Source organism: Sander lucioperca, chromosome 23, assembly GCF_008315115.2.
Source record: "Sander lucioperca isolate FBNREF2018 chromosome 23, SLUC_FBN_1.2, whole genome shotgun sequence".
Lineage (NCBI taxonomy): Eukaryota > Metazoa > Chordata > Actinopteri > Perciformes > Percidae > Sander > Sander lucioperca.
The window spans coordinates 37,501-57,087 of NC_050195.1; the positions used below are offsets into that span (position 1 = coordinate 37,501).

The 19,587-nt window shown below is 41.9% G+C and overlaps 1 protein-coding gene and 1 long non-coding RNA gene across 2 annotated transcripts in view; one reads left to right on the plus strand and one right to left on the minus strand.

Moving 5' to 3' along the window:
- Positions 1-15,618, plus strand: part of LOC116056510 (protein NLRC3-like) — a 41,223-nt gene extending 25,605 nt beyond the window's left edge. Inside the window, exons 6-7 of the mRNA XM_035997980.1 lie at positions 12,065-12,238; positions 15,276-15,618. Coding sequence (XP_035853873.1) covers positions 12,065-12,238; positions 15,276-15,288 — 187 coding nt within the window. The 3' untranslated portion in view covers positions 15,289-15,618. The remainder of the gene's footprint in view (positions 1-12,064; positions 12,239-15,275) is intronic.
- A 2,232-nt stretch (positions 15,619-17,850) lies between these two features.
- On the minus strand, positions 17,851-18,286 carry LOC118494326. Its single transcript, XR_004896445.1, has 2 exons — positions 18,027-18,286; positions 17,851-17,966 (listed from the first exon to the last, which is right to left on the minus strand). It is a non-coding gene; the product is annotated as an uncharacterized LOC118494326 (long non-coding RNA).
- Between the last annotated feature and the right edge of the window lie 1,301 nt (positions 18,287-19,587).

Genomic DNA, 19,587 nt, shown 5'->3' on the forward strand with positions numbered 1-19,587 from the left:
CACCACAGATCAGCTTGATTCTGAGTGTACGTTTGTAGTGTTTAAGTGTGGCACAGTAAAGAAGGCGTAAGTCTACATTTCCTGATCTCTGTGTTTTTGGTTAGATAATCAACATTTTGTCTAATTTCTTTACATTCTTTGTCAAACCATTGATCATCTTTGGGATTCTTAGGTTTATTTTTGGATAGTTTCAATTGTGATGATTTAGCAGTCTGCATGATGATGTGATTGACATGTCTGACTGCATTATTTAGGCCTTCTTGACTGTGTACATATGTGGTGTCCAGAAAGGTATCTAGTAGTGTTTGAATTTCGTGTGAGCTGATTGCTTTCTGGAACTCTTCTGTGCTGGTTTCGGCCCATCTGTATGATTTCCTGATATTAAACAGCTTACTGGGCTGTGGGGGGGGGGTGTTGTTGGTCACTGACCTTCTGAGAAACAGTAATTTGGCTGTGGTCAGACAGGGGGGTCAGTGGTTTAACTGTGAATGCACTGAGAGAGAAAGGGTCTATATCTGTTACCATGTAATCAACGGTGCTGTTGCCAAGAGGTGAGCAGAACGTATTTCTACCTAAAGAGTCTCCTCGTAACCTACCGTTGATGATGTACAGACCCAGGCTTTGACAGAGCTGCAGTAACTCTCTGCTGTTCTTAGTGATCTGGGCGTCAGAGTTGGAACGAGGAAGGTTAGTTCTGTTTTGTGGATAATTGTGTCCAAATATATAACTGTTACCTAGCTCTGTGTTGTAGTCAGGGAGAGAGCCAGTACGTGCCTTCAGGTCCCCACAGATTAGCACACTTCCCTGGGCCTGGAAGCTGCAGATCTGCTGATGGAGAAGGGGGAAGATGTCTTCATCATAGTATGGGGAGTCACTAGGGGGAATGTATACAGCACACAGGAAGATGTCTGTCGGAGGGTTAGTGATGTCTTGTTTTATTTTAAGCCAAATGTGTGAGCGTTCATATTTTATAGGGGTGATGTACTTTGATATTTCTTCTTTGTACCAGATAATAATCCCTCCTGAGTCCCTCCCTCTTTTAACAGCAGGGAGTTTGTCTGATGACAGCATGATTTCTCTGTAGTTTGGGGGGCAGTGAGTTTATTCTGGTTCGTCCATACGTGCAGTTAATGGATACAGATACGCAGAACTGAAGGCTCGGTTGGCAACTATTAGCTAGCTCTGATTAGCGGTTAGCTCCGGTTAGCAGTTAGCTCCGTTATAAAGATATGAGTGGAGGAGCTGCCACTGAGAGGGGTAACAACCAGACTCTGATTAATGACGTTCGGGGAGCTTTCACAGCAGCGTGGCCGCGGTGTTTCAACAGTTTTATTAGTACCGTTAATCCCACGGCAAGAACACCAGCAACTAGCTAACGTAACGATAACCTCTCTGAACAAGAACACCAGCAACATGCTAACGTAACGATAACCTCTCTGAACAAGAACACCAGCAACATGCTAACGTAACGATAACCTCTCTGAACAAGAACACCAGCAACATGCTAACGTAACGATAGCCTCTCTGAACAAGTGCACACGGCAGCACGCAACTTCACGAGGGGGAGGGGCTGGAGGCAGCTCCTCTCTGGGCACTGTAAAAAATTACACTTGTGTGTGTGTGTGTGTGTGTGTGTGTGTGTAATGTGTATATACTATAATTTTTACTTTTTTAACTGTCTAGTGTGTAATTGTGTGTTGTTCATACTATAAAATTATTTATTGTTTGTCTTTGTTGAATAATACAGAAGACAAAGACCTTAAAAAAATAATCGAATCGCAATATTTGAGAAAAAAATCGCAATTAGATTATTTTCAAAAATCGTTCAGCCCTAATCTGCAGTCAAAGCCTCTGGGTTTTCTGAATGTTTTGTGTTTATAAGCTTTTTTACCTGTGTACTTTTAATTTCTTCCGGGTAGCCAATCACAAGGAGGCTGGGCTCTCCCCCAGGAAATTGCAACATTGTTTCAGTTCCTAACTGCTGCTCTGCTGCTCCCTCTGCTGCTACTTAGCACGCTATGTTAAGTTAGCACAGGCTAGCCTTGGTTTCTTGAGGTAGAAATTTGAAATTTAACTATTGTGGGTATGAAGGAAGCTTACCTTACTACTCTACTACAGCTTCTCTTGAGTGGGAAGGAGACGGTGCTAGCCTTTGGTGTTTTTTTCTTTGGTTTGGAGCCTTTTGCGCCTTAGCTTAGCGTAGCATAGCCTTCTTGCTTCTCTTCTCTGTCCATAGCTGTTGTTAGCAGAGTTAGCTGTTGTGTTAGCAGAGTTAGCTGTTGTGTTAGCAGAGTTAGCTGTTGTTAGCAGAGTTAGCTGTTGTGTTAGCAGAGTAAGCTGTTGTTAGCAGAGTTAGCTGTTGTGTTAGCAGAGTTAGCTGTTGTGTTAGTAGAGTTAGCTGTTGTGTTAGCAGAGTTAGCTGTTGTTAGCAGAGTTAGCTATTGTGTTAGCAGAGTTAGCTGTTATGTTAGTGAGACCTCTTTTCTTCTTCTTCTTCTGGACTATCTTTGATTGCACATGCTCAGTAGCTCAGATGTAGATCATGTCAGCTAGCTAGCTCCATAGACAGTTAAAGAAAGGCTGTTTCTACAACTTCAGTCAGTTACAAGGCAGGATTAGCTGGGAGACTTCTAAATGAGGGCGCACATGGAAGTAGTTCTTTTGTAGATTATGGTGAACTTGTGTGTGTTGTAGCAGTGCTTTGCTATTGCGAACGAGGTAGCATGCTAGTGTTAGCATTAGCGTTAGCATGCTAATGCTACGAGCTAATGGTTGCGGTTAGCCAGCTCGTTTCGGCTTGTGACGTCACAAGCCGTGCCAATTTAGAACAATTCACCCAGAGACTGAAGGCAGGACACATTCAGAAACCGTATCTCACTCTAAACACCATGGATGGATTTTTTCAAAGTTTGTATGTGTGTGGAAGCACCAGAGACTAGGGTGACCAGACGTCCCCGGTTTCCCGGGACAGTCCCCGGTTTCCCGGGACAGTCCCCAGTTTCCCGGGACAGTCCCCGGTTTCGGTGACCTGTCCCCGGCTGGAGCTGTCCCCGGAGCTGTCCCTGGTTTTCACTGTGACTGACAGACCTGAAACTGTAATGAAATAAAGAAAACATTGACCAAACGTATAGTCGTGCACCCTACGCGCGCAGGCTCAAGACAGCCAGAGTGAGCACTGCTCAGAGCTCAGAGATGTTTTAGAATGCCCATATTTTACGATGCTAAAATTGCTGTTTATTTACATGGACTCTGGTGGATTTAACGAACGCAATTTCGCAGACTTTTTATGTTTAAAAAAAGGATCTTACTCTTTAACAGAAAGGTCGACCTCCTTAGAAATCCTTTCCATAATGTTGTCTGACACTTATAATATTAATCTGAGCCTGTCAGCGGCAAAACAAGCACTTTATGAACATAAATTCAAGCTGGACAATTGTCTTGTTTCGCCGCTGCCGACTGCAGCGATCTCATTTAATACTGGACCAATGTCAAAGGAAAATATTTCCTCAATAGTTTTAATTGTATCCGATACTCAATGAGCTGTTGCAGAAGGAAGCCCAGCGTGAAGCAATAAAGCAAAAGCTGTCAGATACATGTAGTGCAGTAACCATGACAACATTTCCCTCTGAGGTGTAGTGGAGTACAAGTATGAAGTAGCAGCAGGGGCGATTCTAGGATCAGACCTTTAGGGGGGCTCAGCCCCTAATGAGAATGGGACACGGATATAGTGGATGTAAAAGTGTTAACCCCCTTGCTGTGACAAATGGTTTGCAAGAAAATTAACATTGAACTTACATGAAATGTTATCATATTTGCATTCTGCACAAATCTCTGCACACCCATTACTCTCTGTGAAATATCTCACAAACTCTTCACTCAACACATGCATCAGTACAACAAGCGGTTCCTGAGTAATACGGTTTTGAAATTGCAACAAAATTTCTACATGGTCTCCAACTTTATAATTTAATCTCATGTAAACTATTTATTTATCAGCACAGATATTTTTTGTAAATTGCTTAGCCAGTGTATCCCACCATAATGGTTATTATATTGCCAGATTCCAGACAATCCCACTTACTTATATATATCCCACAAATATGAATATATATTTCTACTGGTATGCTTCCTAGTGATGTTAATGAAAAAATATGAAGAAAAAACTATTCCACCTGTGCGTGCATGGTTAAAATTCTGAAGTGCAAAATAGTTCAGGCCACAGCACAAATATTTCCATCCATAGATAAGAATAATCAAGTCTAACCTCTGAATTTCTTTTCAAAGTGCACCAGATTGATGCATTTAAACGTTAAAATAGACACAATTTTCTTACAGGGGAGCATGCCCATGGACCCCCCTAGGGGGGCTTGTTGGGGCACAAGCAGCTCTAGGTCTAGTGACGTCCCTGGGGCAGTGTCCCCGTTTTAAGTTTACAAAGATAAAAACATTACCTGTTTTTGAGGTATTTACGCTTCTGAGCTGAAAATGTCCCCGGATTTTGTCTCAGACTTCTGGTCACCTTACCAGAGACACAAAATATCACCCCAAATCCCAGAAAAAGTGATTTTTTTCATAATATGGGCACTTTAATGCACACTGTAAACATGACTGTAACACAGTGTATTCATCAGTTATTTCTCCCCAGCTAAATATAAGGGTCAACAACCATTTAGGTGTTAATAATTGTACAATCCTCCCAAATTATAGTCCCAGTTTACTGGAGAGAACACACATTGTGTGCTTAAAATGCCAAATAAAATGCACATGGAAGAGGAACCAACACGGTCCTTGTTACAGAACACAAAAGAAATTAAAGCTGCAGCGATGAACGGGCCTCGCACTTTGTGCCATTCAGAGGTACCGCTCCCAGTCAACGCGGCCGTGTATTTCTGTGACCGTCGAACACTGCACGAAAGATTTAGACTTAATTCCCTCCATGTAGTGCATAGTGTTGAAAATTAAATATTTCAAATTGTGCGGATTACACAACGTACACTGAGAGACAGTTACAACAACTACGTATTTGCCCGGATTCTATAAGGCGCCTCCGGCAGTATAAGGACGCATCAGTCAACAAAAATGCATCATGAAGAGGAAAAAAGAAAAAACATATATCAAGTCGCATGGCGTATAACTAGTGCACGCACCCCCCGCCCACCACCCCCCCCCCACCCCGACACCACACACAAAACCCCCGGGGGGAAGACCATTCACAATGAAACCTGGCTCGCACATCGAGCTAGCATTGCTGCCAGATATGAATTGTATTGTGATTTTGTTTCAGAATATTTCCTACTTCCCAGTTGTGCTGTGCACCTTTGTTCCTGTCACAAAAGAAAGAGCACCGCTTAATCGACACGAGTTATATACCCATATTCACGCACCTACTATATCCCCCACCACCTTTATCTACGATATACCCCCTCTATATTATTATCTACTCACCCTACCCCCCCCTATATATATAATATAAATGTAGTTGTTAGTAGAGTTAGCTGTTGTTTAGCAGAGTTAGCTGTTGTTAGTAGAGTTAGCTGTTGTGTTAGCAGAGTGAGCTGTTGTTACAGAGTTAGCTGTTGTGTTAGCAGAGTGAGCTGTTGTTAGCAGAGTTAGCTGTTGTGTTAGCAGAGTGAGCTGTTGTTAGCAGAGTTAGCTGTTGTGTTAGCAGAGTTAGCTGTTGTTAGCAGAGTGAGCTGTTGTTAGCAGAGTTAGCTGTTGTTAGCAGAGTTAGCTGTTGTTAGCAGAGTTAGCTGTTGTTAGCAGAGTTAGCTGTTGTGTTAGCAGAGTTAGCTTGTCTTTGTCTTCACTTGTCTTGCCTTATTAAATCTTTTCCTTGATGATTTTCTTTCCAAAAGTCTTCTTGCAGTTTTCCTCTTGTTAAGGTTTAATATTTTGAGAATTTAGTCAGTTTATCTCAGTTCAAAACTATTTATTTGTCATTTCTGTAGGAGCTTCAATAAAACTGCTGCTCTCTCTCTCTCTCCCTCTCTCTCTCTCTCTCTCTCTCCCTCTCTCTCTCTCTCTTTCTCTCTTTCTCTCTCTGTCTCTCTCTCTCTCTCTCCCTCTGTCTCTCGTTCTACCTCTCCCTCTCTCTCTGTCTCTCTGTCTCTCTCTCTCTCTCTCTCTCTCTCTCTCCCTCTCTCTGTCTCTCTCTGTCTCTCTCTCTGAGTGCTGAGTGAGTCTACGGAGTCTGTGAGTTTATATCTTTGTTCTTCTGTGTATTTGGGGTTGTGTAGGCTATGTGATTATTTTATTGTGTAGTTGTTAGTTATTAGTTGGTGGAGGGTTTTGTTGAGATAGTTTGGTTGTCAGCCGGGCATTATGCCCGTGTTTGGCGGCCATGCGGTGCTGGAGAAGCTGACCCGCCGACATGCGGTGAGGATTTCCCCTCATGTGGGCTGTTCAGTGGAGGAGGCCAGCTATGCTGTCGGGGAGGTTGTGGGCTTTGACAGTGTGAAGTCTGCCTCCCGTATGAACAAGGCAGTGGTGATTTTCCTGGATGATGTGGCGAAGGGTGAGACTGTGGTGGAGAAAGGAATTGTAATCCGGGATACTTTCACCCCGGTTCTCCCGCTGGTGAGCCCAGCTAAAAGAATAACGATTTCAAACGCACCTCCGTTCATTAAAAATGAGGATTTGGCCAAAGAGCTGTCCCGGGACGGCCAGCTGATGTCTCCCATTAAAATGGTTCTGCTCGGATGTAAATCACCGAAGCTCAAACACGTAGTGTGTCACAGACGACAAGCCTTCATGATTTTAAAAGACAACGCGGCTGATCTAAATTTAACGTTCAGTTTTAAAGTTGAAGGCTTCAGTTATGTTGTTTTTGTGACTTCTGATACTATGAAGTGTTTTGGATGCGGGGAGGAGGGTCATTTGGTCCGTTCCTGTCCGCGCCGGCCGGCCCCCGAGCCTGCGGGGCCGGGTGGTTCGGATGAGCCGGCTCCCGGTCACGAGGGGACGGGCGTTTCGGCCGAGACGGCTCCCGGTCCCGCTGAACCGGCTTCCGGTCTGGCTGGGCAGGGCGGTTCAGCCGACCGGGCCGCGGAGCCTCCGGGGGGCTCGGAGCCTCCGGGGGGCTCAGAGCCTCCGGGGGGCTCAGACTCAGATGTTGCGCCACCTGCGGCTGACTCAGACTCGGCAGGTGCGCAACAGTGTGCAGAAACTGCACAGGTAACAGTGAAAGACACGCAGGAAAAGGAGAAAAATGTTGTACAACATGAGTGTAGAAATAACACTGTTAATGAAGGAAACACCCAGTCTAATGAGAAAGCAGAAAATAACAACCAGACAGGGAAAGAGAAAGGCAGTGCTAAAGGAAAAAGCTGCAGTCAGAATGTTATTAATGTGGCTGATGATGCTCTGGCTGAAGATCTGTCTGAAGAGATGGATGTTACTATAAGATCCAGTAAAAGAAAAAGCAGTTCTAACAAAGAGCAGAATGATGCTAAAGCTAAAAAGCTGCTGGAGGATCTGTGTGATGATGATGATGATGATGATGATGATGATGATGAGGATTGTGAGTGGACAGCATCTCAGGCTGAGAAATTAAATCTTTATTCTCTGGAAAAAATCAAGAAGTTCCTGCAGGACCCTAAAGGGATCAGGGCGGTTAAGACGGAGCAGTTCTTCCTGATCTGAGAGGGTTGATCAGGTCTGTGTCCTGGCTGAGGAAAGAGACAGAAGGGTTCACTATCCAAGAGGTTTACCGCCTCAACAAACTGGTGACTAAAGCCAGAGCTCAACTCATTGAAGATGATGACTAGTTTTAATATGTTTCTCCACATACATGCTGTGTGTGTTTTTGTTTTTGCTCTTTTCTTTTTAATGGCGGATTTAAACATTGGATCCTTAAACATTAATGGAGCAAGAAGTGATGTAAAAAGAGCTTCTCTGTTTAAACTGATGGAGTTCAAACATCTAGATGTTATCTTTGTGCAGGAGACTCCCAGTGATGTGGAGAATGAGAGTGAGTGGAGGAAGCAGTGGCCTGGGGGGGGGTTATTCTCAGCCATAAGGCCTCCAACAGTGGGGGGGTCGGGGTGCTCTTCTCTAAGGGCTTTCGTCCCAGCTCCTTTAGTGTGGAGGACATCACATCGTGCATTGAACGAATGACATTTTTAAACCTTTTGTGTGATGTCATTCAGGATTGTACTGATGATTTTTAGTTTTTGGGAGGTGACTTTAACTGCACAGAGAATCCCTCTTTAGACCGTAATCACCTGGAGCCTCATCCTGCTTCCTGGGCCAGACTCAGGCGTCTGATGGAGAGCTGTGAGCTGGAGGATGTGTGGAGAGGTTTTCACCTGAACGCCAGGCGGTACACCTGGAGTCATTCCAGAGACAACATGTTGTCTTTGGCCAGGCTGGACCGCTTCTATTGTTTTAAACACCATTTTGGTATTTTTAAACAGTGTGGAATAACTCCTGTTGGTTTTACGGACCATTGTCTTGTCCAGGGTTCAGTCTATATTCAAAATGTAAAATTGCACAGCGCTTATTGGCACTTTAATACTGGACTTTTAAATGATAACTCTTTTAAAGAGGCGTTTAAGTGTGTGTGGGGTATACACCAGAGCCTGAAGTCCAGTTTCCCATCATGCAGCAGTGGTGGGATATTGGAAAGGTTCAGGTGAAACGTTTTTGTCAGCAATATACTCGCAATGTCACCAAGCACATTACCAGGTCTCTTCAAGACCTGGAGACTGAAGTAGTGGAATTACAGGATGTGGTGGATTCCACAGGAAATCAAGGGCATGTTGAAGCTCTTAAAGTCTAAAAGGCTGCTTTAGCCAACCTGTTGGGCATCACAGCACAGGGGAAGCTGTTGGTTAAGGAGAGACGGCTGCAAGGTGACTCCTTACACTGGCTGCTGCAGGAACCGGTGGTGTACGGGGATCGGTTGGATTACCCCTGCTGGGCTGGTTCAGCCATCACGGACGCGTTCTGCAGAGCACGGGTGCTCACGCTGGGGACGGTGGTGGACATCACAGGACCAAAACTAGACAATGCTGCTGCTTTGGCAGCTGTTCTGGGGGTGAGATCAGTCAGGATCATCACCAAACTGTTGGACCACTGGAAGAACAAACTGTCTGGACATGAATCCATCATGTTGGAGCAATATACTGGTGGTCTGACCACATCTCAGCCTGATGATTCCTTCCCTGGTTTATGTGTCCGTCCATGTCTGGATCACTATGTTGGACGTTTTTTAGATGTAAAGCACTGCACTTTAGACATGAAAGAGGTGAAAGGGAAGGGTTTTTATAAAATGATGGTGCTGTGTTTAAACAAGAGTAAGCTCCATGAACGGGTGGACACACCGTGGCGAGGACATCTGGGTTTGGAGGCTGATGTCCAACCTGCATGGAGGAGTTTATACAAACCAGCGTTAACTAAAAGAGTAGCTGACCTCCAGTGGAGAGTGTTAGACGGGATAGTGTCAGTCAACGCCTTTCTGTCTGTCATTAGTCCTGGGGTTAGGAACAAATGTCCTTATTGTGATGAGACAGAAACTGTGTTTCATTGTTATTGTGAGTGTGTGCGTCTGCCTCCGTTGTTCTTGTTGTTGGAGAAACTGTTCAGTAAGGTAGGGGAGGTCTTCTCCAAACACATGTTCATCCTTGGTTTCAGGTATAGTAAAATTGCAAAATATAAATGTCAGCTGTTAAATTTCATCCTGGGCCAATCGAAGATGGCCGTGTATGTGAGCAGGAAGAGGAAGGTGGATGACTCTGTTGATATTGCTGTAACTCTACTGTTCACTCGGATGGTGAAAGCCAGAATTAAGATTGATTTTAATTATTATAGAGAAATGAAGGATGTGGATCAGTTCAGTGTGATCTGGGCCCATGGTGATGTGTTGAGCTCTGTTGAAGGAGACCAGCTCCTTTTCTCTCAGGAGGTGATGTCATGGGGTTGAGTGTTTATGTCTGGATGGATTTATTGGTCTGTTGAAAGGAGATTATTTTGAAATTAATAGGAGGGAACATTGATCAAATAAAGTTCCTTTAAAAATCAAAAATCTCCCTCTCTCCCTCTTTCTCCCTCTCTCTCTCTCTCTCTCTCTCTCTCTCGTTCTACCTCTCTCTCTCTCTCTCTCTCTCTCTGTCTCTCTCTCTCTCTCTCTCTCTCTCTCTCTCTCTCTCTCTCTCTCGTTCTACCTCTCTCTCTCTCTCTGTCTCTCTCTCTCTCTCTCTCTCTCTCTCTCTCTCTCTCTCTCTCTCTCTCTCTCTCTCTCTCTCTCTCTCTCTCTCTCTCTCTCTCTCTCTCTCTCTCTCTGTCTCTCTCTCTCTCTCTGTCTCTCTCTCTCTCTCGTTCTACCTCTCTCTCTCTCTCTGTCTCTCTCTCTATCTCTCTGTCTCCCTCTCTCTCATTAACATTAACTCCTTTTCAGGCAAAGTGTACAACAGTTTGTTTGTGGAAATAATTAGTCCTAAGTCCTTGAATGGTTTCATTTAAGAGCAGTAGTTTCTAAATGTTAACTCTCTTTTACTGAGGACAGAGGGAACTAAAGATGTTAAATATCTCTGTAACTTAGTTAGCATGGCCTTATGAATGATGACAGGTATGATGACGTCTTTTAGGACCTTTACTGAGGACAGAGGGAGTCGGATGCTGTACAGGTTGGAAAGCCTCTTGAGCTAAATCTGTCATCTGTGATATTGGGCTGTATAAATAAAATGGACTTGACTATGAATGTAGGGAGAGTCAGATTTGAACTGTTAGATTAGTTTCTATGATTAGTGTCCATGTGAGGATAGTGGTGTTTTCTAGAGCTGTACAGGAAGTGAACTAATTAAAGAGCAGATGTGTTCAGAAGACTCATCTCTACCTGAAACATTAGGATGTTAGTGAAGATAAGCTACACTTCATTCACAAGACAATGAAACATGTTGATTTATAATAAACTTTAATAAGATGATCCTGTTTAACCTGTCAACATTACAGCTTACTGTGTGTAATTATTGTAAATGTATTACATTTAGTAAACACGTCTAATTCATGTCAATGCAGCAGAGTAATGTTGAGCTACAGATTTAAAACCTTAATATAACTGAATAACACTAAATAATTCACTCCAAAGTCTTTATTGAAGTAGCAGCATGTTGTCATTAATATTAATTAGAGCTCTTTTTCACTTTTTGTATTTTACAGTTTTTATCCTGATCCTGTTGTGTTCAGGTGTTTCTGTTTTCTAAACCTTCTTCAGCTCTGAACAGATTATTAAACTTTGAATGATTTCAAGCAGGAACATTGTCTTCTAAACTTACATCATTTATTCTTTATTCAGATTGGTGAACTGCGGTTTGTCAGAGATCAGCTGTGCTGCTCTGGTCTCAGCTCTGAAGTCCAACCCCTCCCATCTGATGGAGCTGGACCTGAGCTACAACCAGCTGAAGGATTCAGGAGTGAAGCTGCTGTCTGGTTTTCTGGAAAGTCCAAACTGTAGACTGGAGACTCTGGAGTAAGTTCACTGACTCTCTGTAACTATTATAGATCTAATATGTTTAACAATTGAATTTGAATTCATGTACAAACATAACTTACATCCATAAAGTTATAAATGTTCTTTTTGTTCATATTTTAGTTTCTTGTAGTAAATGTAGTCTGCAGTCAGAAGAGACTTTAGTCTGGCTATCACCATCAGGCTGGTTTAGTCTAAAGAGACTTGTGTTTGTTAAATAAACTGTAGAAAATGTCCAGTTAGTTGTTAAAGTAATTTTTTTTATATAATTGTTGGTAAATTGTCATGTATGGTTTTAAATTGCTAATGTTTACCTGCTGAAGTAGAAATATTAATTTGTTTCTGTTAATTTCAGTGTTTTCACAACTGTCTGATCAATGATATTGATTTTTCAGAACACAGCTGTTTAGAGGATGAATATAGTATTGATCCTTTATTGGCTGACATGATGATGATCCACAATGACAAAATCTCTCTACTCATTTTAGGGAAAATGTCATTGATTAGGACATAGTAATGTTGAGCTACACATTTAAAACATCAACACATCTGATTGGATTATAAATAGATTTTTATCTTCATTTATTCTTTATTCAGATTGTGGGGCTGCGGTTTGTCAGAGATCAGCTGTGCTGCTCTGGTCTCAGCTCTGAAGTCCAACCCCTCCCATCTGAAAAAGCTGAACCTGTGGAGCAACAACCTGAAGGAGTCAGACGTGAAGCAGCTGTGTGATCTGAAGGAGAGTCCAGACTGTAGACTGGAGACTCTGGAGTAAGTAGAGGGTTGGATTCAGTCCATGCTGGTTTCAGCAGTATCAAACTAAACCCAGTTAGTATCAAAGCAAAGATCCAGTATTTTCTGTAAACCTCCAACCTTGTCAGTGAAGCTGTGAGAGGAGAGAGAGAACAGTCAGCCAATCAGGCTGTCTGTTCTCTCTGAACCCAACAGCAGTAAATCATCATTAAAGTGAGCAGTGAACGTCTCTCTGTTTCTGCAGTAATGATGCGTTCAGGACTCTCAGCAGTTTATTTCCACTGTGTACTTCAGTGAAATCTGCAGAGTCAACAGACTTGATGCCCAAAGTCTCTGCAGGTCTGTGAGCTTCACTCCAACACGTTAACATGAGAGCTGAGAGGAAGCAGGCTGCCTACACAGCCGCTCCACTTGGTGTCTGAACAGGACTGAAGTCTGACTGACAGCTGATGAAGGGAGTCTCTGGAAACACTCATTCATCACAGCGGTGATAATGTCATCACTGCATTTTCTTCATTTATTTTATTCCAGGTGAAAGTTACAGGGGTCAGTAGCCTGGATGCCAGCTGAACTTAGCCCCCCCACAACATTTGAGGTTGGGAAGTTCAGTCTGGACTGTAACGGTATATGGTCGTGCGAGATAGAGAATGACTGAAGAGAGAGAGCGCCCAGCGGCGTTAGAACAAAGCCGTGAATCAGAGAAATAAAACGTGTTTTCGCTGAGTCATCACTAGAAATGTAACTGTAGCAAGAATCTCACTATCACTAACGTTATCCACATTCATATATACACCAAACAAATGATATATCCAGCTACACACAAGTCTAAAAGTCGGAAGTTAGGACGGAAGTGCAAAGAGTGGTTGCTATGGAGACGATACACTGTCTCGTCTCGTGTGTTGAGTTCCGTTGCTCTGATTGGTTGTAGGTCTATCCGTTGCTCTGATTGGTTGTAGGTCTATCCAATTGAGTGCAGAGACATTTTCTTTCCTGGTTCTGTTGAACCGTGCCCCATAATCACAGCCCAGTGGAGCAGAATCAGACTCATATTCTGACTAGAATCTGAGTATGACCACGTCAGGCTAAGGGGTCAGTGTTTCCCACAGAATTAGATTCTATTTGCGGTGGTAGCTAACCCGGGGTGGGGGGTGCACACTAGGAAAGAGGTGCAGACGTCTTATATTAATTGTACTTCAAATATTTTGGCAACTTAAATAGCTTAAATAGCCAATCTGCCCCCAGTCCCATCCTCAAGGCTATAAGGGTGCCGGGGCAGTCACAGCACACAATGTCATCTTTCAACTAACAACAACAACATAAATTTGGTCTTTAACAAAACTAAAGATACCACAAGTTGTAATTCTGTTTAACAGCCAGATGCTGTTCACCTCTTGGTGACAAAAAAATAAACTAATTGTTTCTGTATATGTTGTTAACTTGTTGAACATGAACAATATTCTAATGTTTGCAACTTATCCAATTACCCTAGTGGGGATTGTTTTGTGTCTCTGACACATAAAATAACAATAACAACATAACAAGTGTAATGTTTTCTATTTTGAAATATTGATAAATAAATAGTCAGTGATGTTGAATAGCCTGTAGGCCTACAGTAGTGTAACGGACCGTCCCTACAGTTCAGCAGACATGTGAACCGTGGATTCATTGTAAATGTAACCATCATAGTGTGAAATACAGTTTAACTGATGCTGTTACGTGAACGGGGCTCAGCAGAGAGGTGGAGAGAGACGACGTCTCTGCAGCTTATTCAGGGAGTCAGGTCAATGCTGCTAAAGCACTCACAACAAAGAGTTTCATGTGTAGGCTCCTCCCATATGGCTCGCATCAGGAGTTAACAGGAACTGTACCAAAACACGGAAAGGACTTAACGCAGCATACGAGACGTTTTTATTTTTACAGGATATGAAACTGTCTCAATGTAATACTGTTAGACAGCAGCGTAGCCCACCGCGCAGACAGACAGCAGACAGACGGCAGACAGACAGACAGCAGACAGACAGACAGACAGCAGACAGACAGCGGACAGTCAGACAGACAGCAGACAGACAGACAGACAGACAGCAGTCGGAGCTCCGTGGACGGAGAGCTCTGCGTCCGTCAGCAGCGGTTTCTCGCTGCGCCGCCGGTCCCCAGAGCAGCATGGTCACCTGGAGAGTCCGGTACAGTCTGACTCTGCTAACGGAGATACCATCAGCTCTATACAGCGGAGCGTTCAGATCAGTCAGATCAGCGCCAGCAGCATACAGTAGTGACTGTGGATGAGAGGGAGGCTGGCTGCTGAAAATCAGACGTTTTGGAGCTCGTGATATTTCTTTGGCGCCGGCTAAAACCTCTTTAAAGGGCGCCAAAACTTTCTCTATGCAGGAAAAACCCTGAATAAATACCGGTAATAACTTCATAATACTAACCATTAAACTCCAGATGGACTCCAGCCGTCTTCTCTGGGGGGAAAAAGATCGATGTGGGAAAAAGCAACTTCTTCTTCTGTGTGTTAATTAGCGGATCACAAACCATTTGGCCGACATGACTGAAGCGTGGTGTCGCGATGTCATACACCCATGGTTGATGCTGCATGCCCCATGAGAGAGAGAGAGAGAGAGAGAGAGAGAGAGAGAGAGAGAGAGAGAGAGAGAGAGAGAGAGAGAGAGAGAGAGAGAGAGAGAGAGAGAGAGAGAGAGAGAGAGAGTATATACAGCAGCATTAAATATATGGGGGATTTCTATTGTGTTAGATTATTATGAATTATTTGTAGGCTTCAGTACTTATGATATCTACAGGTAATGTTTAATTGAATATACACAGAAGGGAAGATTTCTCCATTCTCAGCTGAGGTGGACAGCATAGAGCTGCAGTGTTTTACCATTGTACTTTACACTGCATACATTAGCCTAGCAGCTAGCAGAGTTTCCCTCGGCTCATAGCTTAATACCGTTAACCACCATACTGTTGGGATACGTTGTTCTTCACCACGGTATGAAAACTACATACAGTCACAGCCCTATTTATCTCTTCTGTTGTCTTCTTCTCTCATCAGGTGGAGGGGGTAACAGAGTGATCAGAAGGAGGATGTTGGAGGATCAGCTGAGTCCTGATGATCCGAGAGCTTGAAGCAGCAGCATCACCTCTAACTGGGCCATGTTACTGGGAGGTAGAGTGGAGAGACTGACTGAGGCTCTGCACGGTTCATCATTAGCAATGACACGTGGTCATGAAAGAAGTATGTCGGGCGAGTTGATTGGCCGACATCAGCCTCTCCTGGTCAGTGACGGTGGCTCTGTCTCCATCAGAATCAGCTGACTCAGCATACGTCAGACTACAGAGTGGAGCCAAGTGTGTAGAGCATATGTTTGCTAACATTTCACATTTTAACATCAATGTTAAACTTCACTGTCGTCGCTGCAGGACAGTCACCTGTTTGTCAGATAAACTTAACTGCACCGCCCGCTGAAACAACCGTTACCTCACAGAGCCCTTTACCCCCCCCACAGTAACATCTTCTCTTCTAAATTAACCGTTAACATTTAAACTAACGTTAAGAGGTGAGGTGATTACCACGCTGTCACAGCAACGGAAGAGATTAACTTCACACACTCACACACTTACACACACACAGATACAGACACACACTGTTAGTGAGCACTTCTCCTTTGTCGAGAAAATCCATCCACCTCACAGGTGTGGCATATCAAGATGCTGATGAGAGAGAGAGAGACAGAGAGAGAGAGACAGAGAGACAGAGAGAGAGAGAGAGACTTAACCCACATTTAAATAGATGTCTGCTTTGCATATATTTCTAAATAACAATGGAAGTTGATATCACATGTAGAAAGTTACCTTATCACCACTTTCACCAGTCATATCTCATTATATATATATATATATATATATATATATATATATATATATATATTGTCCTGTAACAACCAGAAAGAAGATAAAACCTTAATTGATTCAGAGCCACTGTCACACTAAATGATGCTCTTGGGGGAATTGTTGGGTCTTTGTAAATTATAGAGTGTGGTCTAGACCTACTCTATCTGGAAAGAGTCTCCAGATAACTCTTGTTATGATTTGATACTATAAATAAAGTTGAATTGAAAGTTTCACTGAACTTTCTCAACTGACTCAGAACAGATTATGTCCAGCTGTTGGTGCAGCATCAGCTCTTTAATATTTCTTTTTTNAGATATCTGCTTTGCATTTATTTCTTTTACCAGTCATATCTAATATTATATATATATATATATATATATATTTACCTGTAACAACCAGAAAGAAGATAAAACCTTAATTGATTCAAAGCCACTGTCACACTAAATGATGCTCTTGGGGGAATTGTTGGGTCTTTGTAAATTATAGAGTGTGGTCTAGACCTACTCTATCTGGAAAGAGTCTCCAGATAACTCTTGTTATGATTTGATACTATAAATAAAGTTGAATTGAAAGTTTCACTGAACTTTCTCAACTGACTCAGAACAGATTATGTCCAGCTGTTGGTGCAGCATCAGCTCTTTAATATTTCTTTTTTTAAATGATGTTTGAAGAAAAATAAAAGAGTTTATATCCATTTATCATGTCTATAAAACATTTAAAGTTCACATGAAAATAATCCTGACTTTTATGGTTTTAGCTGTAAAATAACTCATGTTTGATTTTTTAAATAAATCAAGACGTATTCTAGACAAGAAATCATTACATACTATATGTATAATACACTCATACAGCCATATCTAAGTTACTGTGTGGAAATCTGGGGAAATACATACAAACCAACCTACACTCGTTATGCACATTATAAAACAGAGTAATCAGAATCATAAATAATGTTGGATACCTGGAGCAGACCAGTCCTTTATTCTTTAAGTCACATATTCTGAAATTCATTGATCTGGTTACATTTAAGACGCCACAAATCATGTTCAAAGCAAGAAATTATTTACTTCCAGGAAATTTACAAACATTTTTTATAGAAAGGCATGTTGGGTATAATGTGAGAGAACAAATAAACTTTAAAAAACTCAAAATAAGAACAACTTTAAAAAGTATGTGCATCACGATCTGTGGGGTGAGTTTGAGGAATGGGTGAGACCAGCTGATTAAAGATTGTACAAACATAACAAGTTATATAAAAACACCTTATTAAAAGGTTATGAAGAGGAAGAGAGATGATTGTGAAGGTGGGTTAGTGTACGGATTGTTACGGAAATGTTGACTTACTTAAAACGTAAAGAAATAAATAAAAGGGTTTGGTAAGTGTAAAATTAGAGATGTATTGTTGTGTATATTAGTTATCCTGTTGTAAAAACATATGATATATAAAGGAATGAGTTCAAGTTGAATTAGGGAAACATCACAAGCTTCAGCTTCATCCTGCTCCTTTTTGGACAGTTTTTGAAAATATTAATTGTAACACTGTATAGATATTGTTCTTTTTCCTTTGGTGTGTTGCTACGCACTTTTGTATTTTTGTATTTTTTTTATTTTATAGTTATATGTGTATATATATACTTACATACATCTATATGTATGTGTGTCTATATATGTTTTATTTTTGTTCAAAATAAAAAAAATAGTTTTAAAAAAAAATGAAATGTTTTTTAGTTGATTACAGTTTGATGTGAGCGTGCTGAACAGACACATGAAGTCAACCTGTGGAGCTTTTTCCTCTCAGAAATCAAATATTGTTGTGAATCTATGAATATTGTTAAGATGTGTTTTCCTGTAACTTTTCCAATTTTACATATGTTTAAAAATATCTAAATTAATATCGATATCATAATATCACATTCTGTTATTATTGTGCAACCCTACTGCTTACTCTCTCTATGTCAGTCCTATGTAACCTGTCTAGGGACTGCAGATGAAAAGTAGTTACTTTTACTACTTCTGGCTTATTTACATGGTGTTTTTATACAACAATGTTCATAAATATGCATGGTCCCTATCAAATAAACCAACAAAATAAAAACATGAAAAATAAAGTTTCACTGAACTTTCTCAACTGACTCAAAACAGATTATGTCAAGCTGTTGGTGCAACATTATCACTTTAATATTTCTTTTTATAAATGATGTTATCAGTGCTCAAAGTGGGCCGGTACTCACCGGTACACAGTACCGCCACTTCTACATTTTACTCTTAAGCGTACCTGCAGTTTTTCTTGCGTACCGCTACTTCTGGCATGTAGCCGGTACTCTACCACTGACAGAGAAAGCGTCCGTGTCAGAGAGATTGACCCTAACGTTACATAAACTACACTACCCAGAGGGCACTACGTGACTTACCTCAGTTCAGAAAAGCTGTCTGATGCCTGCAGCCTGACCGTCACAGATTTGTCACTGCTGAAAACCTAGAAACTAAAAAGAAGTGTGTGGAGTTTGTAAGTGGTTATGTTAGCCTGTCTTCAGAAAGGTCCTAAAAGAAGGCGTGTGCCAGAGCCAGACACGTCAACAGAGGTCCAAGTCCAACCAGAAACATCAGGTACCATTCATGATCTTCAGACTAACGTTAACGTTGATGTGAGAGGAACAGCTAGCGTTAATGAGGAGTCTGCAGCTACCAACCTTAACGTTACCTTAGTCAATGACACCGACGTCAACAATAACGTGAGGAACCAAACACATGGATGGCCTGACTGTTGGTCAAGGGACCAAATGATGTATTATTGCTCCACCAACAGCTGGCTCCTTTTTAAAGATAACAAACTGGGCTGCAAAACATGTAGCAGCATCCTGTCACATGCTGGTCAGACAGAGAGGGGACTGAAGCTGTCAGGAGAATCACACACACACACACACACACACACACACACACACACACACACAACTTTAAATAAATACATACATTTATGTTGTTAATATATAACAATAAATTGTTGTTGTACCAGCAATATCTCCAAGTTTAGTTTTTCACTGTAGAAATCTCAAATGTCATAATGATTTGCCAATGCAAGAGAGTACCGGCACCTTTTTTTCTACTTCAAGCTCTGGATGTTTGGAGCAAAAGAAAAGAGTTTTTATCCATTCATCATGTCTATAAAACATTTAAAGTACACATGACAATAATCCTGACTTTTATGGTTGTAGCTGTAAAATAAATCATGTTTTTTAGTTGATTACAGTTTGATGTGACCGTGCTGAACAGACACATGAAGTCAACCTGTGGAGCTTTTTCCTCTCAGAAATCAACGTTGAAGCAGCCGTTATCTCCACAGTTCATGTTCTGCTTTCTGCCAGCAGATGTCACCATTTCCTCTGTTTCCCCCAAAATAATGACGCAGCATCTGTCTGCACTGAACACTGAACTGAAGACATGAACGATCAGTTAGTGAAAGTGGAATCATAATG